This window comes from Stegastes partitus, unplaced genomic scaffold (assembly GCF_000690725.1).
Source record: "Stegastes partitus isolate 25-593 unplaced genomic scaffold, Stegastes_partitus-1.0.2 Scaffold184, whole genome shotgun sequence".
In the NCBI taxonomy this organism is placed as follows: Eukaryota; Metazoa; Chordata; class Actinopteri; family Pomacentridae; genus Stegastes; species Stegastes partitus.
The window spans coordinates 562,799-590,687 of NW_007577915.1; the positions used below are offsets into that span (position 1 = coordinate 562,799).

The following is a 27,889-nucleotide window of genomic DNA, read 5'->3' on the forward strand; positions in this document are numbered from 1 at the left end:
GTTAGCTACAGCCATGCATGATGTAGCGTACGGCGCCATCTTCTGATGCAGCTTTGTTATTAAAATTTGCATTTTCTTCTTTTTTTTCCCCCATTTTTTGTGCAATATCTCAAAAGTTTGCCTTAAATTTACTCAACAATTATACGGAAACACAGCTAGTGAGCTTCAGAGGTGCAGATTCAGATGTTATTATGCTAAGCTAAGCTAACCGTCTTCAGGCCGCAGTGTATTTATTGCACACAGGTGAGAGTTTTATTAAAACCCGCCTGCACAACTCTCAGCGTTATTTCTCAAAACGCCAAACTACTCGTTCATTCAGGCTTGAATCTCGGGGAGTTTCTGACTCTACTGTGTTCATCCAAAAGGCTCCAGTGCTCATGTGAGAATGTTTTTTCTGGCTGGCCTTTTTCCACCAGTTTATACAGCTGACGCTAACACCGCCTCCCCCCCTCGCGTCTTCAACCAGCTCCACACGGTTCTGTTTCCCAGGGCTCGGTATTATTCACCACCACACCACCAACGACTCATCATCTCCCGACCGTTTCTTTCGGTTTCTCTTTCGCCCAAAACAAAATCGATTTATACCTGAACTATAAGAACAAAAAGTGTATGTATAAATGAAAAGCTGACGATCTGGATGATGGCGACCATTTTCTATATTCCTCTCTATAGATATTCGTATGTACTTCATGTAACTAGACTTGGGTAGTAAACTGTATATTCACTTCTGCTTCATGGGCGTTCTCTGGGTAGGTAAACACTGTAGGTCTCGTCATGTTGTGATCTCAAAATAGATGAAAAAAAAAAAAGACTGGTAATGTGCTTTGTTTTGTTTTTTTTCACGAACATCCCACTACTTCTGAAATGTACTTCTGTTTTCTTACTGTGCTTTTGTTTTCTAGGTTTTTACTTTCCTGACTTGAACACTGGTTCTATCTCGGTGAGGCTTTTCAGATTGTCGACTTGGGCCTTTGGTTGTCTCGACTTTTTTGCAGTATAACTGTGATTTGAAAACATGGAGCTCAATGCTGCTAAATGCTTACTACTGCTTCAGAGTTTGTAGTTCCAAACCTTCAGTTTTCCTTTTTCTGTACTAATAAGCAAATCTTATTAAACGTAGTTGTATGACGCTGTGAAACCTTGTGGTCCTTTGCATGGCATCCTTTTTCCCATCTCTGACCGGTACTAACTCGCATTCTCCTCTTGGCCACTTGCTGTAATGTTAAGAATTTTCCTGAATTGCTTTATTCTGAATTTGTGAAGTTTTAAAAAACCCTCTTGAAGATTTATCTGCAAGAACATTGTCACAAAAATGCTTCAAATATTCAAAAGTTCAAGGTACTTCAAATAGAACAATCAAAGCAAACCTGTCCTTAGAAAATGTAATTATGGCCGTTGTTGGCTTCCGTACTTTTCCAGTTTTTGAGCACTCAGGGATCAGTAGATGAACCAGACTCACCACATGGTCTATTTAGCAGCTTTGTTTAGGGATGATCTGTAACGGACGACTCCCTAAAGTACTCTGAACACCAACAGCTTCATCCGTCTGCATCTTCTTCTATGTTTCCTCTGCAGCAGCTGTGATGAAGCAGTAACAGTTCCCTAAACGTGAACGCTCGTGTTTTACATTCGCTCACATGCAGACGTTCTCCTCAAGCGTACAACCACGCCATCTACTGGCCGCCGCGGTTCAAAAGACAATAAGAGAGATTTGTACTTCAAATGTTTGTCGAATTTATTACAATTCCACGATCATAAACAAAAAAGCAGCAATTACAGAAATATGTACAAGTCTATTATTCTTTTAAAATACTTGTGGCAAAGTGTTCAGGTGCCGGTCTAAGCTTGGCCCCTGATTCAGTCTCTGTAATGCTGCTTCAAGTGCAGTGCTTTCCCTGGTCGCTTCTACACCACATGTGGAAGAGCTGGACGCGACAGAGGATGCCGTCTCTCCGGCCACGGATCGTGTGAACGGACTCTCCCTGGGCGGAGAGGTGGAGCGTCGCAGCGCAGACGACTCCTGAGCTCAGCAGTCACCAGCGGGCTATAAAAAGCCGGAACAGAGCGACGACATCCTGCGGCTTCTTCTTACTCTCACCCAGTTTCCCTTTGTTGTACAAAAACACGTTGGCATCCGTCGGCCAGAGAGGCGCCGACAGGTGTGGCCGGGTGCAGTGATGTTTTTAAGACTTTGTGACGAGGAGTGGTGGTGGTGGTGGTGGTGGGACGAGTGTGAGGGAGGTGCAGCTGTGTGATGGCGTCTGAAGCAGTTAACACTGTATACTCTGGCAATGCAATGTGGGAGGAGGGTAGCGGGCTGGAAAAGTAGCACCTGCTGCTGTAATTATGAAGGATAACTGTAATTATGATACATGGTGTGCTTGAGAGAGCAAAGCGGCATCACAGTGGTGACGCCGCCGTTCACTCCTGTACGTAAACCAACATTGGAGATGTTTGTCGGAGGCGCTTTATTGACACGGTGAAGGCCTGGGAGGTTTGCTCTGGACAAGGAACGAGGGGATGTTTGACCATGAATACTAGAGGAAAAATTGTTTAGAAGAAATCAATTTTCGAGCAATAAAAACTGCTCTCTTGTCTTGGCTGTGTTTTGGTTTTTACTGCGGGACACGTTCTGTAACTGACGGCCGCCGGTGAGTCCTGACAGATATCTTGATGGAGGTGACAGGGGGCAGCAGTTGGGGGGTGTGTTCAGGCTCTGACCAGGTCCTGCTTGGCCAGCAGGTGAGATGAGCGACGGAGGCGGGGTGGGGTTGGACAGTGCTACTGCAGGGAGTGCATGAAGTTATCCAGGTTGTACTCGGTGTCGTACTGCTGCTGGTCCCACAGCTCTCCCAGGCCGTCCAGCACCGACTTCATGGAGGCCTTCCCTGAGGTTGACGGTGACTGCTCGCTTTTGTCGCCCTTATCGTCCTGAAACACATTCACACACAAACAGAAGCTGAGCCAGACATGCATGTTCCACAGCTACTGTGGGTCCTGACTAGACACAGGAATGTGAGCTGACAGGCTTCTGACGGCTGTTTCTGTCTGGTGAGAAAAAAAACAAAAACCAGCACCAACACTTCTGGGGTTCATCTTTGTCCTCAGTTCAATGTCACGCACAGACCTCATGGATTTCTAAATCACTTTTTGCGAGTGAAGATTTGCGAGCAGCAGGAGGAAAATGGGCCCTTTTAACACGGATGGATTTTTCTTATCAGCGCCGTCCTGCTGTACAGACTCCATTTACAGGCAGCTGATGCAGTCCAGACAGCCGTATCACATTGTGGTCACAATGCATTTAGTGAGCATTTACACCTGCATTAACATGTTTGTCTGGTTCCAGACAGGATATACAGACGTCTCCAGACGCTGCATGTTGACACCACGTGTCTGCCTACTATGGCTTCTAACAGCCAGACTGGATGTGTGTTGTTTTCTTCTTAGTTAGAAAGAACATTTGAAACATCCACAGTGTCATTCTTCTTATCCACATCTTTGCTCTTCAAATGATAAATGATGTTACTTGTATCAGTCATGCGTCTGGAGTTTCTCATCAGAGATCCACAATGAACCGACACCTGCAGCTGAACTATGACGAGTGTTGCTGCAGTTAATTTAACCTGCAGTTCTACAGTTAAACTCAGTCATTCCCCTCAAATGTAGGCGTCTTAAATTGAGTTTGTAATCGTCAGACTGATGTAGACACACTGGAATGGTGTCTAATTGAATCGATACCTCATATTGGAATTCTGCCTCATCAAAATGTAATCACAGATATCTTGAATTAGAACTCTGACTGGATGAAATGATGCTGCTGACGTCTGTATTCATGAGCTATGATGAGGAGGAGGACGGGGCTTCCTTTACAAACATGTTAACTGCACATGACGAGCTGTCTGGCTGCCACGTCAGAACACCATGAGGCCAAACTCCTCTCTGATTGGTTCTTCCTTCCTACTGCGACGACTACTCATCTAAATGACATTGTTGATATCTGCGATAATTCCAGAGAGTACAGTTTGCTGCTGAAACAGTTAACTATTGACTACTGTCTAGTTTCTCAGCTCTCAGCTCCTTTAAATGAAGGATAAAGACGTATTTATTTGCGGTTGCCTTTGATTAATGACTGTCTTCATACCAGCACTGCGCTGTCACTCTGAACACTACACTGTAACTTCTAAAGTGATTTTATTTCTTTCTCTTTTATCTGAGTTTTATTTTCATTATTTTTATTATCAGAAAATTTCCTGTTAATTTTATTGCTTAAATTCTGTTTTATTTGGATGATTTTAAGGTATGCTTTTAATGTTGTGATTCATTTCTTTGCCATTGTAAAGCACTTTGAACTGCCTTGGTGCTACATAAATACATTTGCTTTGCCACATGAAAAGACACTTCTGCAGATTAAACTAAATGATCTTCTGATAAATCTACTTAGCAGCATGTACACTCACTGTGAGCGGCTTTAACATTATATTTATAGTGACTGTGCAGTGTTATACTTTAAAATGTAGATATTTTATGTCTATACTTTCATGGTAATACAAACGACCAAATTAGGATTTCAAATCACTTTTGAGTTAACACCCCGGAGTTGCAACCCGTCTGACAAGTGCCTTTTAAGCACAGAAAGCTGCTGATAATTCACACGTAGGAAACCCATCATGTACATCTACATGAGTCACATCAGGACAAAAACATGTGACATATTAAAGCGCTTGTTAGATTTCTGTGTGGGAGATGTTATTGATTGTTGTCCTGCTCCGTCCAGGCAGACAAACACTCTGAGTCTCACCTTGTCCAGAGTGAAGAGGTTGAGGAGCTGGTCGGTGCCCATGCTCTGCAGGCTGGTGTTGTCTTGGCTGATCACCGTGTTGGCGATGCTCATCTTGAATTTCTGCAGTCCCATGATCTTCTCCTCCAGCGTGCCTCGTGTGATCAGTCTGTACACGTTCACCACTCGTTTCTGCACAAATGATACAAGAAAAAAAGAACATGTTGGATTTAATTTCACTTGGGTCATTTTGCATCACTAGTTTCAGGCAGGAGCAGCAGAGTCACACAATCCAATACTGGTCTCAGGCTATTCTAATAATTTATCAGGGAAACACTTGAACGAGTTGCCTCCTACTGCAGGAGGACGTTAGATTCAAAATTAATCAAAGCAAATGATGACTATTACAAGAACATTGAGCCTGTGACATAGTCTAAGTGTCCATTAAACGCTGTTTGTAGCTGAGCGTGTCCTGCATTCTGCTGTCTGTAGGTGTATCCAGCAACAGTACCTGTCCTATTCTATGGGCACGATCCATAGCCTGCAGGTCCCTCATGGGGTTCCAGTCATGCTCCACAAACACCACAGTATCTGCACCGGTCAGGTTCAGCCCCAGACCACCCACATGGGTGGTCAGCAGCAGCACATCAATGGATGGATCATTGTTAAACCTGAGCACACACAGAGGAGAGAGCCAGGAGGAAGAATTGGATTTTAACTCACATTCACTTAACAGGCAGCAGTAAGAAGAGTTTTGAACCAAACAGTGACTGCATAGATCAAACAAGGACCTGGAAACAATGGAGTGGCGCAGGCCAGCCTGCACGCTGCCGTCCAGCCTCAGGTAGGTGACAGTGGGCAGTTTGGGTTTCAGCAGGTCGTGCTCAACGATATCCAGCATACTTTTCAGCTGACAGAAAATGAGCACACGATGCTGGGCCACCACCGCCTCGGTGCCCCCCTCTGATCCTCCACCACCACCAAGACCACAGTCCAGCAGCAGCTGGAGAGCAGAAACATGAAGCAGGTTAGTTTTGTAAAAGGCTGAGGAAACACCTGATATCAGACACAGCAAATCAAATGGCCAAAGACGTGCTCTGACGCTGTCATTCAAAACATAACATCTCTGCTTCCTGCTCATCTCCATCCTAGACAAATCATACCAACTGAATGAAACTCTGCACTGCACAAAATCCATAAACACTCAGGATGGACGTTTCTTTAGACGTGGTTTATAAAAGCATGAATGACATGACGAAGCTGATTTAACGGCCGACTTCCCAGAACATTACCTGCTTGAGAGCGGAGAGTTTGGGTGCATGCTGAATGTCCCGCAGACTCGAGTTTTGACCTGCCAGCTGCTCTGTGATGCGTTTGTATTCTGGATGCTGCGGGGTCAGGACCAAGCTCGGGTGGTTACACAGTTTCCGCAGGTACTGCAGCGCCTGAAAGAACGTAGATGGATTAACAATGAGTACCAACAAGTAATGACTCCAAATCAACAGACACATAAACTTTCAGCCAAAATGGAAATTAATTTAAAGAAATGTTTGACATTTCAAAGAAAACAACAACATAATCACTTAAAGGTAACCGGTGGGGTTTGTGACATCTAGTTTTTATGAGTGGGTAACAGCACATCTGTTACACCTAAAGGACATACAGCGTGGGTTTGAGTGCGAAACGCTGAATGCAAACAGAAACTCTGTTTACACGAGGCTCTACAGCAGGGGTCTCCAATCCTGGTCCTCGAGAGCCACAATCCTGCATGTTTTAGATGTTTCCTTCTTCCAACACACCTGATTCAAATGATCAGCTCATCATCAAGCTCTGCAGAAGCCCGATAACAATCCTGATCATTTGAATCAGGTGTGTTGGAAGAGGGAAACATCTAAAACATGCAGGACTGTGGTGCTCGAGGACCAGGATTGGACACCCCTGCTCTATAGGGTACCTCAAACTAGAGCAGGTTTACATCTGATGCCTGTACCTGGAAGACATGGCCTGTTGCTTTCAGCTTGGGCTTTTCCTCTTCCTCTGTAGAGGCCACAGAGATGCTGTCCTCCACACTGGCCTTGGCTCTAGACTTTGCAAAGTCTTCATACAGCTGAACCTGCAGGTAACAAGAAAACATGGCAGGTTATTACACGAACAACGTGCCCATAACAAGTCTCTATACCTGTGGAGAAACATTTTTAAAATCGCTGCATACCTGGAACTTTGACAGCAGACATCCTACTTACAGAAGAAGGCAGCAGCACAAGTTTAATGTACATGATGACTACAATCATGACCAGTGTTACATATGAAAAGCTGAAGCACCGAGACAAGAAGTAAATTCCTCCCATCCTTTCAGCATTAACTGTGACAGAAAGAGAATTGCTCAGTGGATATTCATTAGGGGCCACACATACCTGTAGAGGGCTCAGGTTGCAGTAATAGTCCTGAATGATTTTAGGAGGAAGGTCCTGAAGGACATCCTCTTTCATCCTCCTCAGAAGGAAGGGCAGCACTTGTCGATGCAGGGCCTCCATCGCTAGGACGCCTACAAGGAGGAACCAATATTAACCACAGCTCATGTCCTACACGTAACCCTATAAGCGCTGAGCTATTTTCAGGCTAATTTCACTCCCTGGTCTTCCCTTGGTCACACATACTGCAGCTTGGCTTTACTAAAACTCTGAGGCTGCAGCTTGTTTTTTAGTCAACCCTGTCCAGACTTTCCATCATCTGATGAAATATTATTTGCAGATGTTTATACCAGCCTTGACTCAAGGAAAACTATGTTTACTACTACAAGTATCTACTATAAAATGCCAGCAGTATAAATATTTTTTCGTAAACTTCTAGACAAGAAAAATCTAGAATCTGGCAGCAACAGAACCATGATGGTAATCTATACAATACAGTCATTGCATAGATATTATCAGGATTAGTTTTAAAAGAACAAATGGACAAAGAGATTGACGTACAGTTGTATGTAGGCAGTAGTTATGATTAAATTTGATGGAAATTCAAAAATATATTTTCTTCACTAAGTCTCTCTTGCACAGACAAACTACTGTCAGTGTTGGAAAGGTCAGCTCGTGCTATTCTATTGATTATGCGATACACTTCTCTCCAATAACTACCTGGAGATCAATTTAACTGAGAAGAGTGGATGTGTAATTGGATGCAAAGTGCATCTGTCGAGCTCTGAAGGTTAAGCAACAAGCAAAATGAAATGGAATACCAGAAAATGCAATATTCAGATAAGTTCTGAGAACTGCAGTACTTTTAAAGACAGAAGGGAACTGACATACCGGCCTCCTGCTCCCGCGAGGAGCTTTTGGCATCTCGACTGGCCAGGATCGGTTTACCGTAGCGAGCAGCAAACTGCCGTTCTGTTCCAAGGAAGCCCGGCATAAGGAAGTCGAACAACGACCACAGCTCCAGGACATTGTTCTGAAGACAGAGTGGAGAAATGGTCAATACGAGGAAAGAAGGTAAGTCTCAGCGATCACTTCCTGCTGAGATCGACGGTGGTGCCTCACCTGAATGGGCGTTCCTGACAAGATGACTCGGAAGTTGGCAGCCAACTGTTTAATGGCTTTGGAAAGTTTGGTTTTCCCATTTTTGATGACATGACCCTCATCGAGGATACAGTAATTAAATTTTATATTCCTGAAAATTGTTGAAGGAAAAAAAAATAACTGTTATTAAAAAGCAGAATCTACCTCCATCACACAAAAAACCCCGACATATTCAGAACATTACTCACCTAAAAAAGTCGATGTCGTTTCGTACAACATCGTAAGAGGCTACTACAAGATTGTGTTTCTTGACTTGGTGTTGTAACCTGAAAAAGAAAATGTTCAGTTAGCTTCCACAACTCTCCTAAGAGGATGCAGACTTTTTAAATTACTTCCACACACACAAAAAAAATGTTCTTCACTTATTCCACTTTGAAAGAAACTTTAAAAACAAGGACATGAATCATTCTCCTGTAATAAACTCTGACTAATCCTCACCGCATCCGTTCTGTAGGAGGCCCAGTGTAGTGCAGAGGGTTGAGGTACTCTTTGGTGCAGAACTTGCCTACTTCGTCCACCCAGTGGCCAGTCAGTGTGGGAGGACACACCACCAGTGAGGGCAGAGGGCTGCAGTCTGCAGCCTTAGTCTTGGCATATTCCTGTGCCCTAATTAACACATACAGCTGGCTGAGTCACGTTTTCTTGCACAGAACATGTGAGATAAGAAGACTTTTAAAGAACACAGATCAAGAAATCTAACAAGTGCATCAAACATGGAGAAACCAGGGATGAAGCTGAAACTGTCCCACGCTGCTACAGTCATGTTGGACTTTCCCACACTCTCATTTCATCCAATAAACGTGACTTTTTGGAGGACATTCACTTTGGTTTTGTGTATGTTCTGTACATGTTCTTCATTGCTAACTTCTTATATCAACTTAAGAAAAAGGAAATAAAGCAAGCCCCCATTAGAATTAGAATTAGAATAGAATTAGAATAAAACTTTATTATTATATTTAATACTTTCTATAATGACAAAGTACCTCAGTCCTTTCTGTCATTTAGTAGTCATAGTAGTAATAATAATACTAATAGAAACACAACAACATCTAACATTGATTGCATACAGCAGCATTTAAAAATCAGTTCTGCTTAACTTATTATATCTGTACTCATATTTACTCAAAGTTTTTTTCATGCCTTTCAGATGTGACGTTGTTCTGAAGAGCACAACCCCATGAGTGATATTGCTTCTGAATGGACCAATATATCTTGTATATGTCAAGCGACAGATGGGGATGAGTCACTGTTGAGCTGAAAGTCAAGCACAGTAACAGTGATAGTCCCGCTTGGACTCCGTACCTGAGGTAGTGATCGCCTGCCAGAATGCAGATGGACTGCAGTGTCTTGCCGAGGCCCATGTCATCACACAGGATCCCGTGCAGCTTGTATTTGTTGAGGAACGACAGCCAGTTTACTCCATCCTGCAGGATGAGACAGAGTTACACATCAACAACATTCTGAGGATGTCGTGGTTTCATGTGGTAATCGTGCAGTTGTTCAGTACAGCATTAGGAGTTTTAATGAAAAAGAAATATATCCAGACATTTTGATAGACACAGTCAGGAAAACAACCCCTTGGATGAAACCTTTCAAGGCTCCTTTGTCGGTAATGATAGCGAGGCAGGAGACCAGGCAGCAATGCATTGACTAAAAAATCCAGCATTTGTAGCAGCATTTAAAACAGGATGATTGCACAGTTTTATCAAAGGAGATGGATGGTTGGTCTCGGCAGAGCTGCCAGCAAGCAACATTTTTTAAGAGGAACCAGCGCATTTATCCTAACTTACATTTTTAAACGTACTGTCAAGAAAATCATTTGTTGTCAGCATCTCTGTGGTCTGCTTTGCCAGCCTGCAGCATTTAAAGCAAAACCTCTTTCCTGAATCTGGCAGAAGTATAATCACATTGGAGCTGAGGCACTGAAGTGTTCCAGAAGTTGTTTAAATGTGTGAAAATGTCCACGGGATGGGCATTCTTCATCTGTTGCTTAGAGCCAACACACACCTGTTGGTACTTCCTGAGCTCAGCTTTAATGGGGACGGGGATCTTATAGTTCTCCAACTTTCTGCCATCCAGCAGCTGCTCCAGGAAGTGGCGCTCTCTGGCTTTCTGGCGGATCAGGTCAGCCGACATGTCTGGAGGGTCTGGTATACCTGCCTGGTAGAGCATAAAAAATATGACCTCAACAATCAAAATGCGACATAAAAATATTAAATCACTCTTTAAAAACTGTATTTCAGCCTGCTGTCTGTGTGCGTATACCTCTAGTGGCAGCAGGCGGATGAGCGTAGCAAAGCACTGTGTGGCCATGAAGCGAATGCTATCGCTGGGGTCGCTCATACGTCCCAGCACGGGTACTACCAGCAGCACGATGTAGGGTACAATGTCCACATCTAGCTGCTCCATGACACCTGCACAGACGTTGGTCAAGGACAGTACTGTACAGGAAGTAGAGCCACAACCACAGGGGTTGATGCTTTTAATCCCAAAATCCTCACACTTAACAATCCACAATTAGAGACAGTTAACTACATATCTGTTGTAAAATTAATATAGATTGAGTTGGGCAAAAAATAAATAAAATAATATAAAAAAAAACCTGAAGAGTCACTGAAGGATACAGGCTAAAGCCTCGATGGCACCTTCCTGTTTGGTGCAGTCATCAATAGCAGCTAACCAGGGCAGTACACACTCAAGGAAATTGTTCATGGTCTCCAGTGTGGCTATCTTACTGAGCACACCCACACAGCGTGCTGCCATGTGGCGCACTGCTGTGTATGGGTGTTGCAGGCATGTGAACAGATGGGGTAGGTGCTCCAGTAGCTATACAAAAAAATAAATAAAATGAAAAAAAATAAGCGTGCATTCTAACAGTCATTGTCAGTTGCCTTTATGAACATCATGCGGGAATCCCTGCTGCTACACTGAATGCTGACTCCATTACACCGGGAAATTAACTGCTGACACAAACACTGTTGTTGCTCCTTGACCCGCAGATGTTCTAACTGTTAGGTCTTCATATGGCACTATTACATTTTAAATTCATGATAATTTAGTACATGGTATTATAACAGTGCAGTGAAGCAGTCCTGGTGCAGCGGCAGACTCACCAAAGGTTTGAGTTCAGCAGCCATGGCTCCAGCCATGACTTCCAGCACTTGCAGAGAGTTGACCAATTCCTGAGCTGCAGTGTCTCCCCTTTCCAGCTGGACCTGCCTATCTAGAACACACAACAGACACACAGTGACTCAAAGCACCGACTACATACGGAACATCCTGACCTGAAATGTGGAATCATGGATAACACTGAGCAGAATAGCTCGGTGAAATAATGTGGAGTGAATTAATGTATATTTAAAAAAAAAAAGCAACTTTTTCTCTAACTGATCAAAGTTATTTGAGACTTTCATGCAATCGAGAAGCTAAAAGCAAGTTACAGTGATTAGTGAATGAGCTGAAGGCACCTACAAATTCAAGCTGGACTTGAATCTGATATGATACAGTTTGACGTAAGTGAGTCAAAGTCTAAAAGGAGATCATTGCTGGTAAAGTGTTTATACACAACATCCTATAATGTGTAGAAAGTGGCTGCTATATCGTAGAAAAATTAATTCTGGCTAAAAAATACTGAAGATTAAATTCATACCAATGCACCGGTTTTCTGTCGCCACTGTCCTCAGCGGTCCCACTGTGTTCTCCCAGAGGTATGGCAGAGTCCTGGTAAGGTCTGCACCAAAGTGCCTAGCAACAGTTGTTAGGGAGAATTCTGCCCCTCGTCTCTGAATAAGAAATGGCTTCTTGCTCTAAAAGGAAAGCACATCAAAAACAGGTGACGCGACCTGATAGTGATATAAACTAAATGTGGGGAAAATGTATTTTTGGTAGCACTCTGTACCTCATCGTTGTCGGTGCTGATGGTGCTGCCGGGAGGAAGCTCTGTGGTGGGGGTCTTTGGGGCTTTAGGGGTTGGACCCCTCTTACTGGTGATGGCAAATGCAGCCCTTTGGTGACGATACAGGGTGATGATGCCTCGAGTTTTGTTGACCATGTGGTGCATGCCGTCTTTCTCCAAACCACTCCCTAATCGTGCAAGAAATAAGAGTAGCATGAAACCAGGTTCTTTCTTCAGTGCTGGCTCATGATTGTAGTTTTCATAAGTCACTCTTGAAGTATATCAGTCAAATGGTTTCAAATGAAAACCCAACTTTGAAATCCTCGGTAGCGGACAAGCTGAGTAAACATACAATATATATACACAAGCCTTACCTTTGGCATTTTCCTGTGTGGGGGGTACAGGGCAAGCAGATGAGGGTGTAACTGCAGAGTCCACGCAGGCTGAGGCACAGAGGTTTTTGATGATCTTGGGGTTAGGGCAGGGCAAGCGTCCAGCACACTGCTGCAGCAGCTTGGCTATAAAAGAAGCAGCATAACCCTGGATCAGAGTATTCTCCTCCCTCTTAATGGCCTCCATCAGAGGCCTGACCAGGGGGTTAAGTTTGTCAGGAAGCACTTGCAGGTTAATCACTGCACAGGCCGTGAACATGTGGACGCGCAGATGCAGCTGCTGCCATTCTGCGCTGGTCTCCATCACCGTTGCTTGAGCCTGCTGTCGTTTACTGTCCAGCACCTGCCCCTGTTTGGACTTCACATTTAGACCTGCTGTTGACTCTGTAAAGATGGTGGTTACCTAGGAAACAAGAGGGGGGAATCATGTGTTTGATTGGAAGGACTGGGATGGAAGTAATCTGTTACCGAGTGCGATATGCATTAACCTCAGAAGCTAAGAAACAGCTGGGTAGCATTATCACCAAAGCTGTCTGACTCACAGGATGTAGATTGTGGTTGTAAGTCTGTCACTGGTCGGGCGGTCTACGCGGCTTTCACCTCACCCTCTCTCTACATGATACCATTTCAAAAATCTGCTTTACTGTCGAAAACGAACACAAAAACCCCTGAGCAGCAACCTACCTCACTGAACATTTTAAGTGTTGCAGAAGTTTTGGATAGTGCAGTAAAGCAGAGCAAATGTTTTCACCAAAACAACGCTCCCTGTCACTTTCTGTTTTGCGAGAATACGGCCACTGCATCCTGTGGTTAGGAAGGCCAACAAGCCAAAGTGTTTTCAACAATAGCAGAATGTTACAGAGAGTCACATAATCTCACTGAACCAGACCATCCATTCTATGAGAGGCTATTACCAAAGCTGGACAGCAAGAGGAAAACATAAAAGATGACAATTTTAACTAAATACTGAGACAGCTTGATGCAATGAGTCTTCATTGTAGAAGACTCATACAGAATTTGCTGTTTCATTTTCTGACAGAAATATTGTTACTGATAAGTCTGTGCAAGAATATTTGTTCCCGCTAGCGGTAATTGTATGCAAATTTCACTCATCAGTACAAAAATTATTTGGTGGTAATGTGCTCCTGTAAGGTGGTGGTACAGTAGGTGAACGAAAATACAGTCATGACTTGATAATCCGAAAACCTTACTGTCCGACAGGTTTTTAGGAAAAACGAACAGAACCCATGAAAAACAGCCTTAACATACCAACAGCCTTGGATTCCAACTCCAACATGACATTTTATGTCACATATAAGGATAACGGGGTATTATCTGACTGAACAATCCCACAGATTGGCTACGTTCAGACTGCAGGACTTAATGCTCAATTTGGACTTTTTTGTGAAATCCGATTAATTTGCAAGTTCGTTCACATTTCCAATTAAATGCGACATGTATGTGATCTGCTGTGTGAACTTCATACGACCCAAAAGTGTCCCGCAAGCGCGCTCAGTGTTTATGGAAGTAAACATGGATGGTAACGGTGGAGCGTATCTGCCACCCCCCCGCCACCGCCGCCAACAATGGTGGAAACAGAACTGTGACCACTAACTAACCTAAACTAAAAGTACTGCCTGTGCGTTCCGGCCACTTCCACCTCAGGGTTGCGCTCTGACAGGTACCTCCTCCGACTGTGCCGAATGTTCAGATATTCATCATTAACTGGGCCTGAATATCCAGAGACCAGTGAGTGCTATTTGGACCAGCCCTACTAGTTATTATAACAACTATGAACAATAAATATTAACAACAAATGACCCTTCGAGCATCAAGCCCTCCTTGTATCTCGACCTCTGTCTTGACAATCCGACAGCCTTGCTATCCGACATAAAAGAAGGTTTTACATTTAGTGTCGGATTATCGAGTCATGACTGTATAACATCTGTTTTAGTTTTGTTAAAACTTAAACACCACAGACAATAGCAACATCTCCCACTTGTAGAGTTCAGTTAACCGAAGAGTAAAATGTGACTCTTCACATTATCAGTATAAAGGGCAGTTATTGACAAGAAGTCATAATTTACAAGACACAGTTTGTGAGTTAATATTCTTGTTTAGAAATCCTGTATGGTTTGATTTAGACATAATATCCTTCTCCTTCTTAATCTAGATTATATTTAAGATTTAACTATAGATTATGGTGGCCAGTAAAAGTCGTTGCTTAATCTGATAAAGGTTTAGTGTTTAAATGTATCAGCGTGTGTTTGTGTGCATGGATTTACCAGTTCGTTGGCTTGATCAATGGTGAAAACACTACAATTGAGGCGGTCTTGAAGGTCTATGTTGGCATCAGCCAGCAGCGCAATTAGCTGCTTGCACTCATTCTGCATGCGTGTGAAGGGGATGGCAATCTCATCATAATACAACTGCTCAGAAAGAATGGCCAGAAGACGAGGCTGCACCATAGATGACACCAGCTGACAGTCCTGAAACAAACAAAGAAATGTATTCAGCCATTAAGTCCCTGATTCTGGTATGCTTATAAAACATATTTGCTCCACACTAAAACTAATTTTTTACCTTCTGCAGTGCAGCCCACTCACAGAGCACCAAAGACACGGCTATACGCTGCAGGGCAGACTTGGAGTTGAGGTGGAAAAGCAACAGTTGACCCAGAGACTCAGCTGGTCTGATCTCCTGAGATGCAGCATTGAGCTGAGGGTCACAGATACACCTACACAGAGCCCCCAGCAATCTGGAATACGGAGTTACAAAGAGAGCAGAGAAACACTGTCAGAGCTATTAGCATCTCAAAAATAATCTATTCACCAACTCAAGTTTCTTCATTTCTTGAGACAAAGTTGGCCGAAAGATTGAAACTGAAAACTTATTTTTGATTAAACTAGCAAAACTTACTTGGCAGCCATGAGTCGAGCACGAACCACAACGTAGTCCCTCGTCACTGGGTCGTCAGTAACCGTCTCTGCGCCTGCTATGTACTCCTGAACCGTTTCCTTCACCTGATTGTTCCCTTGACGTGCCTTTGTCCCAGCCTTATCCTGTTGCATCCACACAACATTATTTAATTATGGTTAGTGTAATAAAACAAACAAAAAGAAGCATCTCCACATAAATTTCATGTTGTTTATAAATGTCTGAAAAGAGACAAAGTAACAAACAGCATGTTGCAACCATTAAATTAAAACATTTGTCTCTGCTTCAAATACAAGCTGAACCAAATTGGTATTGGCAAAGCAAAGCTGTTCTCATTCTCCCTCAGTTCAGTTACACTTCATTAGACAAACGGCTATTAAGGTACTTGCTGGGTGTAACGCGCTTCTCTTTTGCATTTTTATTTCCTCCTCCAGACCATTCAGATTGTTAAAGCTCCTCTGACTGAAACACACAGACCACAGCTGTAAGATTTCCTCTCTTAACTTCACCTTGTCGGCTCGTCTGTCGCTTAGCAACCACAGTGAGGTGCTTTGATTTTGTCCATCGTGGCGTTACTTGTGTTATTTGCACAGATTTGTCCATGTAACTAGCAGGAGGAGTAAACACCCTGAGTAATGTTAAACTGACTTTTAAAACTGACTTAACAGCAGGTTTACACAATAATAAACACAAAAGTGTATTCATGTCACTATCAGCTATTTTACACAAGTATCATTTTGTATTTAGGGACACAACCAGTGAAAGATCAGCAGAGAATAAAAGAACAAAACTCTTATAATTATATTATACTTATATTCAACTCTGAGATTGGGGGGAGGGGGAGGAGCAGCAGGTGGGGAGAGGAGGGGAGCGAGAGTTGAGGAGTGAGGACATTGGGTGAGATAGTGCATCATGCTCTATCACCAGACTGTACAATATGTTGCATGTATCTGTATATTGTACACTGAATTTGAATGCTGATTTGATTTGATTATGATTTGAATTTTGAATGCTGTTGTTTTATTGCTGATTTTATGTTAGTGTTGTTTTCTGGTGTAGCAATTTCCCTGAGGTCTTGTACCGAAGGGATTAATAAAGTTTTATTCTAATTCTATAAGGATATAGATAAAGTGTACCACCTTGGAGCGGGCTTTCACCTCCAGCAGCATGTTCAGGTCTATGGGAATGTGAGAGGCCTGCATCATGAGACAGAGCCAGGCACCCATCCACGGACAGCTGGCTGCTACCACGTACTGCTGGGGGGCCTGAGACAACAACTCCATCCATACCTGCACACAGGAAGACACATTAACAAAGCAAAACTCCTTAACCTAAGACTTATCCAAATACAAAAACAATTACAATACGCGACTGGGACTGGCAGTGTTGCATTGTCTGCACTGTTCCACTTGTTTTCCAGAATCAAACTTGATCTGTATTTGTAATTTTGCTCATCAGAAATAGTCGTGTGGGTCGCACAACAAACCTTCTGGATCAGCTCAAGGATCTCCTCGTTGCTCTCCAGAATGCAGGACTGAAAGATGTGTCGGAGCATATCTTGTAGGATGGGATTTATCCACACTGCACAACTCTAATTCAACCAAAACAGAACACAGTCTTATTAGGGAGACAACACATTAGCCAGCATACAGGCTGCAAACTAGAAAAGGTTCACGGCGATATGAATAGAGACATTGAAATGTACTGCATCTCTGATATTTTGTTGAATAGTGGATCAAGAAAAATACTTTAAATGTATTTTTGGCAAAGAGTAAAGGTCACATTTACCTGATCAGCTTTAGACAGAAGTGTGAACAGAGTTTCCAGTGCCGCCCGTCTTACTGAGGATATCGTGTGTCTCAAGAACGGCCAGACCCGAGGAACCAGAACAGTTAGTGACTGCTGCGTTCTGGAGTGAAAAACATAGTGTCACTAAAAGCAGAAAGTCACTCAAAAGTCAGAGCCATAAAAGAACATCAATAATTTAAAAAAAACAAACAAACAAACCAAGAACTAAATAAAGCACGACAACTTGTATTTTGTGTTTGCAGTTCTGTGGTGTTCTGTTCTGTCTGCTTTTATGAAAATTAAGTTATTTGTAAAAAGGTGAGTTGTTTTAAGTTAAGACTAATATTTTAATGTGCAGTGACTGCTAGTGAGTTGCATTTATCTTCTGTAATAATTACAGGTATCCTGATAACTAAGCAATTATTCAACAAAACAAACTTTGCGATAGCTGTTTTTATGGCGTGACCTTCAGAGACTGACCTGCACTGTCCAACCTGTGGATAAGTTAGCAGCGAGGATAGCAAAGTCATAATACTGTTGGTGGAAGCTGTGAGGTCGTCCAAGCCCAATAGGGCATCCCATAGGGTGTCCACGATGAAGGGTACCTGAGAGACATCACATTTTGCAACTAAATTCAGACATTTCGAACAAGGACAGAATGAACAATAACTACATACATGTGACAAACTTAAACACTGACAGAAAACTGGAAAGACACACTGATAAGACATTTCGCTTCTCACCTTGCTGGGCAGTAGCTGCACCAAGCCTTCCACCACAGGGATGAGTGCTGCAGCTGCCACAGCCCTGACATCATCATCTAGGTCTTGTAAGCCCTCTGTGATAGCAGGAAGCACCCGGGGCAGTAAAACAGCTATCAAGTCCTGAGACACAAAAAGGAACAGACGGCTCAAATCAGCTTAGATGTACAAGTGTGACGTCAGAAAGAAATGGCCTTTACATTGACATTCCTCCACAAGGAGCACATATGGTTCCAGATAGAAAAAAGATTTCTGTCCATGCACATGTCCTCCCACCCCTATGATCTATATTCATGACCATATGTTACATACATTGGAGAATCCTGCTGTGCTCATTTCATTTTGCACACACACACACAGAACAGGTGGTACCTGACGAACAGCCAGGGCATACTTTATGCCCAGCAGGCCTCCATGACGGACCTCCCATTGGTCCTCTTTCAGCAGCTTCAGCAGGACGTCTACTGTCATGGAAACACCAGTTTCATTCATGTGGCGAAGGGCCACACCGAGAGTCTGAGCACACGTCTCCCTGACAGGTGCCACCACCTACAGAAGGGAGAGAAAGATAGAATAAACACAACCCAGAAAAAGAGCATGAGTTGGATGATTTGACTTTGTGGTTTGCCAGAGAATGTGATTAGCACCGACTCTGTAGGCCAGTCGGATATGATGCTATTTGATTGGCACACAACACTGATGTAGACATTTCTTTAAATCTTAATCACTGGTCCTGAAACCAACAAAGTCAATACACTGTTTAGCTTGCCATTCATTTCCCTGAAATAAAATGAAGGTTTTCCAGTGTTTTAAAACCAGCCAGGAAACATGTTTTTTAATCTACTGAACTTCCCTTTACAGTAGTTTTTTTTATTTACAGTTATGTTGTATTAACTCAATATACTGAGATATGATTACTTGTAACCTCGCAGACATGGAAAGCAGCAGCACCAAATGTTTTATAGGAAATGCGAGAAACAAACATGCTGAAAAGGGCAAATCTGAAAGTCCATGCTAATTTATCTTGTTAAAATGCCTTTCTTCCTTACTGGCATTTTTCATCTCACTGCTTTGTGACCAGCATGACGAGAAGGGAAAAAACAAAATGACTTTATCCAGAACAGAATCATAGCGTGACACACATTTGTCATGCAACAACAGTTAGACATTTGCTCAGTGGATAACAATGACATGAACTAAAGAAACTGATGCTCACCTTTATTACACTGTATGTCTCAATAGTAAAATGTCAATAACTTTAAGCCTGATCAGATGTTCTTTTCAGTTATCCAACAAAAAATAAAAAATAAAAAGCAAGACCTTACCTCATCAGATACAAAATCTCCAAAGCGGTCCAGAGCAAAAACACAGAGCAGCCGGATGACCACGTCTTCTATCCACTCTTGATGCTGTCGCAACATCTAAAACAAATCATCAGGACATTTGGTGTCATTTATGTACATCAACGAAATGTTACAAAAACACCAGAGGGTATGGCTAACATATACCTGTTCTGCAGTGCTTCCCACCAGCTTCCCACCCCCAGCACCATGGGACTTGAGAATTTCTCTAAGACCTGTACCTGCACCGTGACGAACCTGTGAACACATAAAACAGGTCTTTTAGGTTTACACATATTTTACAGTGGTCATATTTAAAGAAGGGACAAACTCACATTCTTTTTAATGAAGGTTTTACAGTCTTGTTAGAAAAACTATTCACAATGAATCTGGTCATCATGTATCATGTAAAATTGTCATTAAACAGTGGTTTGACTTTCACATCATCTATGCATCCCTGGCGGTAGGAGGAGCAGACTACAAGTTCTAAAGGAGACTGCGAGGTCTAACTTTAACATTTCCCAGTCATTTACTCAGAGACTGCTCCAAACTAATTGACACTGTGTCTAAAAGGCTATCGGAGTAGCTGTATTATGTGAAGACAAATGGCTAAAAAGAGAGCATAAACGTCACAAACAGCAGTTTATTGAACCTGTCTGCATGATGTTCCTCAGTAGTTCTTGTAGTGGGATCACTGCTATTTTTTTATTTTCAGAAACCATATGAATATGGACAGGTGCAAGCTAGTCTGCTCCAACTCTGTTTTTAATCATTTCAGCATAAAATTACCAGCTTAAAATGATTTAATATGCTGCAAATAGGAGCTTTATATGCTCCTACTATTCCTACTGGGCAAATAAGGCTAGCAGGTAGAGTGGACTCAGTGGCCTGTGATCCATTTTGGTGAACTTGATAACTCTGTGACCGATCAATTGGTTGAAGAATAGAGATGATTAGAGCAAACCTTGTCTTTACGGACTACAGCCCTACTGTCAATGAGTTCAGAAGCGAAGGGTTCCAGTCTTGAAATGTTATTTTCCGGTTTTAGCAATCCTATGTTTAGATCAACTTTTGCATTGTGCCTATAATTCAGCCAACCTAGTTGAGCACATGCTCAACTGTGTACTAGAAAAAATATGTGGTTTTTACCTCCCATGATGGATTGAAGAGGTCATTGCAAATCTCCTCACAGAAGCTCTCCAGGGGCCACTCATGGGTCTGAAGACAAAGCAATGAGTTATGTGTCATGCCATTGCATTACGTCACAGACATAAAGTATTGTACCGTGTCATTTATACCAGTTACAGCAATTCAGTTGTAAAGATTTCACACCAAAGCTTTACTAAGTGGGTTCTGATTGCTTACCTCATCTAAAAGACTGGAGTTATCTGGAACATTGTCGATTAAGACTTTATGCTCTGTTGCCGGTTGGTCAATAACTACGTTGGTTGTTTTTCTTCGTTTCTCCTCAGGTTCACCCTCAAAACTGTCGTTACTAAAGGTTAAAGAAAAAAAAAAAGGTAGTGTCACTTTATCATCAGAACCAGTCAGGCTTCATATAATCCTTAACCAACTTTAAGTGTGGTGATAGCAATAAATACATCTGTGGCTGTACATGATGAAACAAATACGTAAATAGGTATAATTAACTTAGAATTCAGAATGACTTACACTTTGGTCTGTCTTCTAAGAGAACAAGCTAATACGTGATGATAAAAATCTCCAAACATAATCAAACTGTGTATGTTGCAGGTGCACAGTATGCATAACCGTACCTCTTTTCATTAGGATCAACGTCTCTGGATCTTTGCTTTGCCACAAGTTTAGCCATCCTCTTAGCCTTGTTCTTCTGACGACTGCTCATGCCTGGCCGGAACTCTGAGTCAATCAATTCGGCAGCTTGAATGGGCTGAAGACAAAACAGCGGAGTTAATTATACAGTCTGAAATATTACACAGACAAACATTCATCATCGGCTGCAATACAAAGCAGAGGGAATTACTTTAACACATTCACTCTCTGCTTCAGACGTCATGAATTTCCCAAGTGCTTCAAGTGTATCTAACCTCCCACTCCAAATCAACAGCAGCTCTTCAAGGCTAACTACATTCTCCGTGCCTGTTCATGCGCATGCTATTTTTTATTGTTTTATACTATGCTTGACGTTCTGCTGGCACTGACTGTCAGTAAATCAAGCCCCATACTGCCAGTTTCATCTCAGCTACTGATGCCACACAAACTTTTGGTAGATTATTATTTGTAGCATGTTTGACACACCACACATTGCTGAGGCAGAAATATAAAAAACAGCTGAGCCCCTGCATTACCATAGAGACTATACTGACACTTAAAATGTGTGCTGCACTCTACATGAGAAAAAAAAGCTTGGAGGATCAGACTGCACGACCCAAAACCAAAACTGGAAATGACCAAGGTTTGATTGATAACAGACAAAGAAACAACTGAGTCACTAAAAAGACTGTCAGGTTACAGAAAAGATGGCACAATCAAAATTAATTGAATAAGGAGACATCCTGTTCAGACAGGCTCTCATGGTGCAATGCATTAGCTGTACAATAACATAAGATGTTACGAGTTACTTCTGCAACTAGGGCCTGCACAGCCCTACAGCAACAGAGTCCGTCATGGGGAAACAAGCTATTGCCTGCCTTCCCTCTCCAACGAATCCGGCTAAACTTGAACAGGTCAGGATATGACCTTAAGCCCCAGCACAGGGGTGCACACACAATCTGACAGTAAGGGAACATTCAAGTGCTTTAAGCAACAGCAGCAACAATAAATTATGTAAACTACATTAGCACAGCACTTTTTAAGCCAACAAATACTTGAGAACACTTGGCGGCAGTTTTGTGAGTTTACCTCAACAGTTTAGTATTCCAAAAGACACATGGTGCATGCTCACCAGTCTGGTGAGTCAAAGCTAGGGACCGCTATTGTTAAGATTTAAAGTAAGAAACATTTTGAGAAAATAAGCAGCATTGCCTTTTTGTTATTTCCCCTCTTGTATTCTTCACTTTTGAGGTAAAAACATTGAATGCAGGACTTTTTCTTCAGCAGCTGTGATTTAGTAACAGTTTTACTTAAGAAAATGGCTACAGTACTTCTTCAGCCACTGCCAACACCAACATTCAGTTAGAGAGAGGATGAAACTAAAGCAAGACAGAGTTTTCCTGCAGTGCCATAATAATTAAATCCTGCCCTGCTCGGAGTACTCTGTAAAATGTAAACTGTACACTGAATTTATGCATGCGACACAATCAGCTGGCTAATGGTCACTGGTAATCATTAATCCACGACCTGTAATCTAGTTAACTGTGCTCCAGACGGCTACCATCCGTAACGTACCTGGGGCAATGAGAGCTGAACTACAAGCCAGGAAATTGTTAGGCAACAGTGTGCAAAGTGGTTGCGTTTCTGATCCTATATGCAAAAGACTCGCTGCACTTGTGGCAACACACATTATCAAGATTGACTCTAGAGAAGTGTAACCACAATTTGTGATGTTTACTTCTCACCACCACTGACAGTAAGAGCAGGGTGGGGGTGTGTGTGTGTGTGTGTGTGTGTGTGTGTCCCCTGTATGCAGCGTCTGACACAGAACTGTTGCTGCCTCTTGCACAAAGACACAGAGAGACAACTTCTGTGGACTGGGAATTGTGAAAATGCATCTTAGACAAATTAGAAACAGAGTCGGTGATATAAAATGTGCGAGATAATGTGTATGTAGCAAAAATTAATAGGAAATCTATTTTTGTAATCTCTCAAATACCGACAGCAGACCCAAAAACATTGCTGCTTATTGATCTCCTGTCTTAAATAATTTAGCCCAGAGGCCCATTTAATACCAGGTTTTGATACCCACTCCAATCTAAAGCGAATGGCCTAAAATGAAACCCACCACATGGTTGCGCGAGCTGGATCCAGCTGAGGCTTTGCTTCCATGGGCTCTGACTCCACTGGGTTGGCAGGTATAGTCCAGGTCCTCGTCATTGAACAGCTCCTCTGTGTCCATACCAATTGCGGCACCCATATCCAGGCCCAACTTCTTCTGAAGAAGTTTCCTCTGGCGAGCAAGACGTTCCTTGGTATCCATCTCACCTAAGAGCAAACCAAAGGAGGTCAGGGGGGGACTTTTGGATAAAATGAAAAATAGTGGAAGAATACCTTGGGCCCATGTGTACGTGAACAACAGAGTGTAATTGTGGAGTGCAGGTAGGTGGAAAAAATGATAAGTGCAGGGACCACAAATAACACAGAACAGCCTCATAAATAGCTCTGAATGTCACCTAGAACTTGCTAAATTTAGCAAACTGCAACAGTAAAGGGGACCTTGAATGAGAAGCGAAAGCAGATCAAAGGGAAGTAATGGCTGGTTTAACAGAATGCAGGGAGTTACGGACAGACAGAAAGTTCAAATTCAAATCACCACCAAAAGATAAGAATGAGCAGCTTTCCCTATTTAAACTGCATTCAAATTGATGACTAAGTAACCTTGCTGTCTGCGTGGGATTTGTGTTTACGTCAGAATCAACTTTAGATATTGGCAGTGATGTAGTCGACAGTCTTGGTTGATTACCATATTTCTTAACACAAACTCGAGCAATTTTAGGGACAGGGAGTAAATGTATGGCAAAAACGTTTGTTGGCAAACAAAAGTCACGACATAATCTCTTTCCTCTAAGCAAAACTAAATAAACTGTAAATCTCCCAATAGGCTCATAGTGAGATACAACCAAACACAAGGTGGTACAGGTTCAAACACGTGTATGTGTGTGAGAGTGTGTAACACTACGGATGTCACTGCAGCTGACAAAATAAAAAGGCATTACAAACCAGTTTTGTCATCCTGCAGCTCAAATTCAACCCCAGCAGATCCCAGCAGAGATGCACCATGTTTGAGCAGGCGGGAAATATCAAAGTGGTAGAAACTCAACCGGTTACAAGAGGAGTCCTCTGGAGACAAGTCTTCACAAGATTCTACAGGAAATAAACAAAAGAGTCTCATAAATGCAAATTTGTCTGTTTATCTATATAACAAACCTCAGGTCATGTCGACACTAATGCATTTCATGTAGACCAAACTTATGTTTTCCACACCAACAACCAGTGCCATTCTGAAATCAGTTTATACAGTGGATGAGTCTGAAAATGGAAAACGTCCACACTGTTGTGAGGGTAGGAAAAGCTGAGCTCTTCCCAGAAGAGGGATGCTTGCCTTCACAGATGTTTTAAGTACCATGCAGCAGAAATATTACGAAGCCCTCTTTTTATAGCCTCTGATAATATCCAGCATGACTGTAGCATCATTTTAATGTTCGTCAGACAAAAAGAAAAACAGCATAAAGTGCCTCTATATTGGCTGGGTGTCTTTTTTTTACACAGTTATATGAAAATAGTGGTTTTGGTGCAACCATACTTGACAAAAATGGTCAAACTATACCACACCTGGGAGTGTGAGGACCTGTTCAACACCACTCATATTTAGAGAATTTAAATATTTCAAATAAACGAAAGTGTAAGCTCACCTTCTTTAGGCTTAGGAGTTGGGTTCCACTCAGGAATATTCTTCACGATGGCCTCTACAGCTTGGCCTGCTGCTATACGAGTGTCCCAGTTGGGACTCCGTAGATAGGTCAAGACCTAGCAATTGACAGAAAATGATGTTACTGACTACTTGACAGAAAAACTTGAATTAAAACTATATGACCTATAAAGAAGAGGACAGAGACAAGTAATACAGCAATCACAAAACAATGTGTCCTTGCTTTTTGTCACTTTGCTAAAACATTAAGGAGGTTTGTTCCAGTTGCAATGTGACATTTACATTCACGCTAATATAGAAAGAAGTAGAAACAATGAACTGATCTGCTGTCAAGCATTAGACAGTTACACCTTATTCATATTCCACAGGAGCATCCACGTGTTCCCAAGTTGATGTAGTTAATATCATGTGGAGGTTTGTGACAGACTGTTAGGACAAGGATAAATCAAACATACACACCTTTGATAAGAGGTTATTAAGTTCATGTGGGTGGAGTTTGACCACTTCTCCAAGCTGCTGGGCTGCTGCTTTCCTGGTTACTGGTGTTGTTCCGGTGTCAAGTAGGATAAACAAACGATCAAGTCTAAAGACAAGTTAAAATAAAACAAGGTCAAACGCCACATTACTGCCCAAGCACAATGCACAGCGCTGATCAAAAAACATCTCTGCTTGTACTTGGTGCTCTACAGTGTAAGGATCTTGAACAACAACTTCTTAACAGACGTATCAAAATTCCATGTCACTGGCTTTGAACAAAGGCGGCCTGTCTAACGATCCTGGTCTTTCACTGAGGTCATTAGCAGTCTATTAATAAAGAGGAGTGGATTAGAGATGTGCAAGGCGTGACCCGAGGTACCACAAATACTTAAGCTGCTCTATAGATGAACGTAGCCTTCTATGTGAAATCGGAAAGAGCTAAGAACTCATCAAACCACTATTAGACATACGGTTGTGCATTTTAAAGCGATATCTGTGCAAATTCTCCGTAATCCGAGTCATGGTAATCCTAAGTGCTTCAGTAAAAAGCGCCTGCTCCTCTCTTTTAGATTCTTGAGGATGTTTCACCTCTCATTCAAAAGGCTTCTTCAGTTCACATTTTAAAATGAGGACAGGTTGCAAACATGTTGCAAGCAATTCCACAAAATGTGTGCTTAAATTTGCATTTAATTAACAAGTGTCACTGTTCCATCTAACAACAATAAAATAACTAACACAACTAGTTGAATCTCCTCATGCAGCAGCTACTCAGCATATCTAATGTTGGTAAACACGTGTGCTACAGTAAAGTGACTGTCTGCCAAAACTGATTGCGTCCCTCACGTTAAAGCTGTTTTGCCAACTTCGCAGACATCTATAGCTGCTTTTATCGGAAATCAAACAGTCAAAATGTGCAAACCCACATAATTGTACGTCTGTGGCATCAGCAAAAGAGCATCTTTGTGAAACCTTGTAACTGAATATATGTGATTTTAAAACGTTTGCAGTTTCTTGTGTGATTGGGCATGTATTTAAAATACTTACAGGCAATACTACAGTTCTGTATCCAATGTTTGGGCTCAAAGTGTTCGTATGTCTAAAATATTATAGACTAAACTAAACATGACTTATGCAAGTGTTTTACAGCTAAAATAAATCAATTTTCACTTATTGTAAGGGCAATACTTTTAATACAAACATAAATGAAAGCAGGTGATTTTGATGTATTACTAACATTTCAGTCACAATGTAAGGACTTGTTGGAAGGAGTTTAATTTAAAGCAATTTCAATCGCGAAAACAATATGATCGATTGTAATATAGGGCGTAGAGCAGGATAAATAATGCAGAAACATAATATTTGACGGCAATCAGTTTATGGCAGACGATCTCTTTTTGGCACAACACCGGCTTCACCGACACAAGTTCACCACAACGGTAGTTAACCTGTACTTAACGGCAGAGCATCAGCAGGAGACTGTGGGACACTAACATCTTTATTTAATTTCCACTTGCATTTTGGTACCTGCAGTGAACATTAGTCAAAACTCAGTGGGGGCGACAAGTAACTAAGTTACAACACACCGTTACGGCGGCTAACGTTAGTCGGCCGTCGCCATGCCATTCTCTGCCAAATCAAAAGCTAGCATGGATTAGCAAGTTAGCTAGCTAATTGTTAAAGAAAAGTCGGACAGATAAAACCGAGTCAGTGCAGCCGTTTCTTACCTTGATACAGCCATGGTCAATTACTGTGTGAACTTCCACGCCCCGCATTCAACAGGCTGTCACTAATTTGAGACTTTTCCTCCGCTGCTGTTTCCAACGCGACAGATAACAGCAAACGAAGTCATTAGCTAGTTAGCAGCTAACGGTAGCTAGCAGAGGCCCGGGCTGTGTGCGTCTGACCAGCCCAACTCTGTCTGCCGAAGATAGCCAGTTCACAACCGATTCATGTCTTCAAAGTTGTCCCTGTTGTCTCACTGGCACCTTGTCCGGCAAAATATCGACAAATACCATCAATGTAAAGCTCAATTTAACCTTCAGAGCTCTTGGCGGCTAAATATTTTAACCTAATAAGATTTAAAGAGTTATTTAGTCGCACGTTGAGGGCGACCCAGAAGACTGTTTTTATATGAGGAGCCATCTTGCATTTATTCCTTCCTCCAGAGCAGGCGGAGGCTGATTGGCTACAAGCATCCAGGACAGCCAATCAGAAGGCACGTTAAAAGAGGAACTGAATGGAGAGAAAAAAGAAAAAAAAAAACAGAAAAGGAATAGTTTTCCTTTTTCTTCTCAGTCATGTCAGCCACAGTGTTGCACGCTACACATCTTTACTGTTTCTACATAAACATTTACAAATACAGCATAAAAAAGTGACATCACAGCACA

At 42.2% G+C, this 27,889-nt stretch overlaps 1 protein-coding gene across 1 annotated transcript; it reads right to left on the reverse strand.

Moving 5' to 3' along the window:
* Positions 1-1,710: 1,710 nt before the first annotated feature.
* On the reverse strand, positions 1,711-27,640 carry btaf1 (BTAF1 RNA polymerase II, B-TFIID transcription factor-associated). Its single transcript, XM_008280179.1, has 38 exons — positions 27,227-27,640; positions 25,485-25,608; positions 25,009-25,123; positions 24,317-24,460; positions 23,382-23,581; positions 21,238-21,371; positions 20,828-20,957; positions 20,612-20,680; positions 19,631-19,720; positions 19,448-19,543; positions 18,495-18,671; positions 18,105-18,245; positions 17,842-17,966; positions 17,362-17,482; positions 17,060-17,164; positions 16,713-16,862; positions 15,556-15,698; positions 15,220-15,394; positions 14,922-15,125; positions 12,619-13,039; positions 12,248-12,432; positions 11,999-12,155; positions 11,463-11,572; positions 10,974-11,175; positions 10,615-10,763; positions 10,357-10,509; positions 9,652-9,773; positions 8,788-8,955; positions 8,538-8,615; positions 8,311-8,440; positions 8,080-8,221; positions 7,192-7,322; positions 6,768-6,890; positions 6,070-6,222; positions 5,569-5,780; positions 5,289-5,448; positions 4,799-4,969; positions 1,711-2,931 (listed from the first exon to the last, which is right to left on the reverse strand). Exons 1-38 carry the CDS (start codon positions 27,238-27,240, stop codon positions 2,782-2,784), a joined length of 5,574 nt encoding a protein of 1,857 aa, XP_008278401.1. The 5' UTR covers positions 27,241-27,640; the 3' UTR covers positions 1,711-2,781.
* Between the last annotated feature and the right edge of the window lie 249 nt (positions 27,641-27,889).